We start from the raw sequence: 5,128 nt of genomic DNA on the forward strand, positions 1-5,128 counted from the left end.
CATAATGTATTTATTTGGAATTATGCAACGATTCTACCCCCATAGGAGAGCTGGGTCACTGGATGGGGCAGACTACAACCTGGAGGTGAGTGGACATTTGCTTGCCAGTTAACTGAATGCAAACATTACTGTAAACCTCAACAGTTTACCTAGAAATGTTTTTTAAAAGCCATAAAATCTGTCCTCTGATCTGTGTCACAGGCCAGGTTCCTGACATACTGCAGGAGGTGATGATACCAGTTGTGAATAACAGTGCCTGTGCTAATGCTTATGGAGGGGTCAACATAAGCATCACAAGCAATATGATTTGTGCTGGATTGTTAAATCAGGGAGGAAAAGATTCATGTCAGGTAAGACATCAGTCATTCATTTGAACCCTTTTTATTATCCAAATCAATGTACAAAACACTACTCACCAGTTTTGTCACCTACAAACTTTACACTGCCAACCTAGTTGCTTAACTAGCTTAACTTAACTAACTTACTCCACCGATCATAAATTCATACACTATGACTGCTTTTTGATGCTACACCTGTGGCCAATTGCATAAACTGCTTAGACTAGTCTTAAAAGTTAGTCTTCTAATATTTTTCAGCAAGACTGTTCATAACTTTTTTAAGTCAGTTACATAAAAACATAGATCTAATTTAAATGTGAAAATTAAGACTGACTATAACTTTGTTAACTGCTAGTTAGACAAACTAGTTCTTAAGACACAGTCTTAGCGTAGTGTCCATGTTTATGCAACCTGCTCCAGGTCTGCGGAGATGAGCATGGAGTTGCAGTGCAGTCTATATGCGCTAATATGCATGAGATTTAGGCTGCACACACAGGGTGAACTCTGAAGCCCGACCAAGTCTGTGCAGTAGTGATCGTGAGCTGGAGCTGCAGTATCAAGGTCCCACCCAAACCCCCACAGACCCAATCACACCACACCCCATTTTTATAGCATCAATGGGCCTCTTTGGTTGGAACTGACCACAAAGTTTTACATATTGAAATTGAAACATTTCTTCCTTCATCGGAATGGGATGATTTGACGACTTTTGTTGCATTAGCTATGTGAACACAGACACACAAAAATCATGTACATGAATCGAATATGTTAATGGGTCAACAAAAAAAAAAGTCACACTTGGCTCCGTTGTGGTCAAAAATGACTGACATAGGAAATTAATGGGAAATATAAAAAAATAAAAGAAAACTCGGAGAATCTTTTGATGGAACAAGCTACAAATGAGCTATGATGCAAAAAAAATAAAAAAATAAAAAAATATATATACTGTGTATATATACACACACACCCACACATATATATTGTATATACTGTGTGTATATATATATATATATATATATATAACCCTACACCTAAACCTACGATTTTCAAAAAACTTTTTGTGTGATTTATGAGGGGGGTTTTTTTATTAAAAAAAATAATAATCCCATTACACATCTTTCATTTCATTACAGTTGAGTGATGAAGAACATGATGCAGGGCAACAACTCACTGTGTGATGAAGCTTATAGAATATAGAGTGCCTATAGAGTGCAGATGTGATATTGTGCTATATTTTAGATGCAATATTGTCTGCTTTTGCTCAGTTTTGCCAACTAATTTATTACCTTGTAAAGCCACAGCAGAACTGCTGTGTCTCCGAGCAACACACAGCACTGCTTTGTTTCTGAATGAATCTGCTTTTTGAGTGAATCAATTGGGTGAATCAATGATTCAATGGCCCATTCATAAAGAGAGCCATTTACTTTATTTAATTTAGATATTTACCACCACCTACTGGTAGTTTTAGTTTCTTATTTAGAGTATAATTTCATTTTTAAAAATTAGAGATGAATTCAGGTTGACTGGGACACTTTTTCCCCAGTCATCGCAATGGCAAAACTATCGCTTTTCTACTGGGGCTGGTGCTGGAGCCGGTGCTCGGATAATGGTGGCACTCATTCAGAACCGGGTCGCGTTTCCACTGGCAGGGAGCAGATCCTTCTACGTCACTAACATGTGACCAGAATCTCTTGTTATCTCTTGCAGAAGGAGACTTGATCTCTTCTGCCGGTCACTGATGAACTGACGTATTTAATTGTTCTTGTTAATGTTGTTTATTTACCTGAACTCCAACAGTTTTTAAAAATTATGCCTTTCAAACTGCGTCTGCAGTGGAAATTCCGCCTACTGACATCATAGGTTCCTTTGTTCGAGACCAGCAGGGTTTTGGGGCCGGTTCGGAACCAGGAGCTGGAATTTTTTTGAGTGGAAAAGCACAGCCCGGTTTCCAATTGGGCTCCGGCTCCAGCTCCAGCACCAGCTCCAGCACCAACTCCGGTATTGTTGGAAAAGTACTAAAAGTGTCCCAATGAATGTGAATTCACCATTTCATATTTCCATATTAATTAAAAAACCATTAAAGGTATAGTTCACCCAAAAGTGAAAATTTTGTCATCATTCACTGTCATCATTTTATGGATGATGAAGCCGAAAAGTTTGTGTGATAAATTCTGTTGAATGATTTTTTTTCTAAAGCTACTTTTTGTAACATCTACTTGACGCTTACACAAATATCAGTGGATTAGAACTAACTAAAATGACAACAACAACAAAAAAACAGTTTTGGGATACAAAAATTAGTTTGAAATGTTATTGATTTTTTTTTTTTGGCTCATGTCCCATTGGTTTATGGAGAGGACAGAGACCTTTACTGCAGCTAGCCAGCAGGGGGCGATCAAAATATTTTGGATTCAGTTTTCAGGACATGTGTGGCACACTTGGTTTTCCCAAAGTTGAAAATGTTTTAGCTCTCATTGACGGGAAAAACGCTCAGTGCTCCCACTGCAAACAATTAAAAAATGTATGCTGGCCTCATTAAAATAAACGCGGCCAGCATACTTTCACCACTGGGTTACATTACTGCATACTTCTGTCTGTAACAGTTGTTCACTGTATATTGTCAGAGATATAAATGCTATATCTTTGTCAATACAGGGAGACGGTGGAGGTCCAATGGTCAGCAAGAGCGGCTCCCTGTGGATTCAGTCCGGCATTGTGAGTTTTGGTAAAGGATGTGCTGAGCCCAAATATCCTGGTGTGTACTCCAGAGTGTCTCAGTACCAGGACTGGATCAAGTCTAACACAGGCAGCAACCCACCTGGATTTGTTGAATTCAACACTGAAAAGCCAACATCCAACTCCAACTTCGGAAGCGTTCCCAACCTCCTCTTATTCCCCCTTTCTCTCACATTCTCCCTCATTCCTGTCTCCCTCTCTCTCTTCCTAAAGACTGTCTGAGCAACAGTTCTCAGGTTTGATTGATGAAGAGGACAGTTTTGCTGTGCATGCTCTCATAAACAGATGAAAAGAGCCATTGTATTGTTATATTTGTCACTTATTCTTTATCTTTTTAAAAATGTACTATTCTTGAAAAGCTATCTTTTTAACATTATAAGAGCAAACATTAATAAAGTTCATTATGCTTCTGTCCTCTGATATTCAGGATGTTTGCATAAATAGTAGAGTGAACAAACATTTTGTTAAAAGATTTTGTAACATTATAAGTCTTCACTGTCACTTTTCATCAGTTCAATGCATCTTTGCTGAATAAACTTATTAATGTCCTCAAAATAGATACAAATAAATAAAGTGTGTGTGTGTGTGTTTATGTGTGTGTGTTTATGTGTGTGTGTATGTAGCCCTCTCTCTCTCTCTGCGTGCTAACTGGCCTCTAGCACTGCCGCTGCTACTCTGCGCTGTGTTGTGTGTTCGTGGGTGGTGGTAGAGAGGAGACACGGACAAAGAGGGGTTCGGGATCGTGGCTTGACCGTTTATTCCACAGCACGGCATCTATAGTGTTGATAACATGAACTCACTTAAGTTTTAAACTAGTAAAGTACATTTCAATGCACATTCAATTCAATAACAATCTCTCGCTGCTTATATTATCATACATAGCTTTGCATCAGCCACCCCGTATTAATCACGCTCCAAAGAAAGAACAAAAAACATTTTAACTCTCCATATTACTCTGCATTTAGGTCTTTAGCAGTTTAGAACACAAAATATCTCAATAGACAGAACTTTAGAGCGATAACAACAAAGATATTTTAAATTGAAATTTCCACTACTGTTAACGTGACTTACCTATAGTGTTGATAACATGAACTGAAGAAAAGATGGCGCACTACACGCCTATCAAAACTACGGTACATCAAAAGGCTCAAACAGCGCTAAAAATACTTGAATCTGCCCTAACACAACAGTGTCATAGCGACATCGTGTGGACAACACAATACACTGCCCTACATGTACACTGTATATAGGGTAAAAAGTATTTGAAGTGAAGTGAAGTGAAGTGATGCGTGGCCAAGTATGGTGACCCATACTCTGAATTTGTGCTCTGCATTTCACCCATCCAAATGCACACACATAGTAGTGAACACACACACTGTGAACACACACCCGGAGCACTGGGCAGCTAATGTTGCGGCGCACGGGGAGCAGTTGGGGTTTGGTTCTTGCTCAAGGGTCTCACCTCAGTCATGGTATTGAAGGTGGAGAGAGCGCTGGATATTCCCCCCACCGACAATCCCTGCCGGACTTTCGGGTCGCAAGTCCGACTCTCTAACCATTAGGCCACGACTGCCCCTTTGTGTAGACATCCAAAAACAGGAGCATCAAAATTTAAAGTAAATTTTAAGTAAAACAATTATTTTTGTTGTTGTTGTTTTTAAGCCAAACACCCCTGATGTCTAGTTGCTTCTTCTAGTTGCAAATGAGTCATGTTTAACGAAAGTAAGCAATAATTTACAAGAAATGCATGAACTGTAACGAATCCGGTCCATGGACTTCCATTCAATCGCCACCAGAGGTCACTCTTCCGTTACGTTGACTCTCACACTACACAAACTGTTGCATGTCATCCCGGACTACATATCCCATCATCCATTGCACTGATTGCACACAGCTTTAACCAATCTCACACTCACTATATTACACCCACTCAGGTCCTTTTCAAACTGCCTGAGTATTGTTTAGCGCTTATCGCTCATTGTGTGATAGCTACTTTACGGAGCCTTTTCCCTGTGTTAGTTTCTAGTTCCTAGTTCTAGTCTTAGTCTAGTCTC

The 5,128-nt window shown here is 39.4% G+C and overlaps 1 protein-coding gene across 1 annotated transcript; it reads left to right on the top strand.

Moving 5' to 3' along the window:
- Positions 1 to 45: 45 nt before the first annotated feature.
- Positions 46 to 3,296, top strand: LOC107755685 (trypsin-1-like; the record flags this gene model as incomplete). Its single annotated transcript, XM_016572572.1, has 3 exons — positions 46 to 85; positions 202 to 350; positions 2,994 to 3,296. Coding segments are annotated over 3 exons (492 nt in total), but the record flags the coding sequence as incomplete, so codon positions are not given.
- Between the last annotated feature and the right edge of the window lie 1,832 nt (positions 3,297 to 5,128).

The sequence above is a fragment of the Sinocyclocheilus rhinocerous genome, unplaced genomic scaffold (assembly GCF_001515625.1).
Source record: "Sinocyclocheilus rhinocerous isolate Xijiao unplaced genomic scaffold, SAMN03320098_v1.1 scaffold10327, whole genome shotgun sequence".
Lineage (NCBI taxonomy): Eukaryota > Metazoa > Chordata > Actinopteri > Cypriniformes > Cyprinidae > Sinocyclocheilus > Sinocyclocheilus rhinocerous.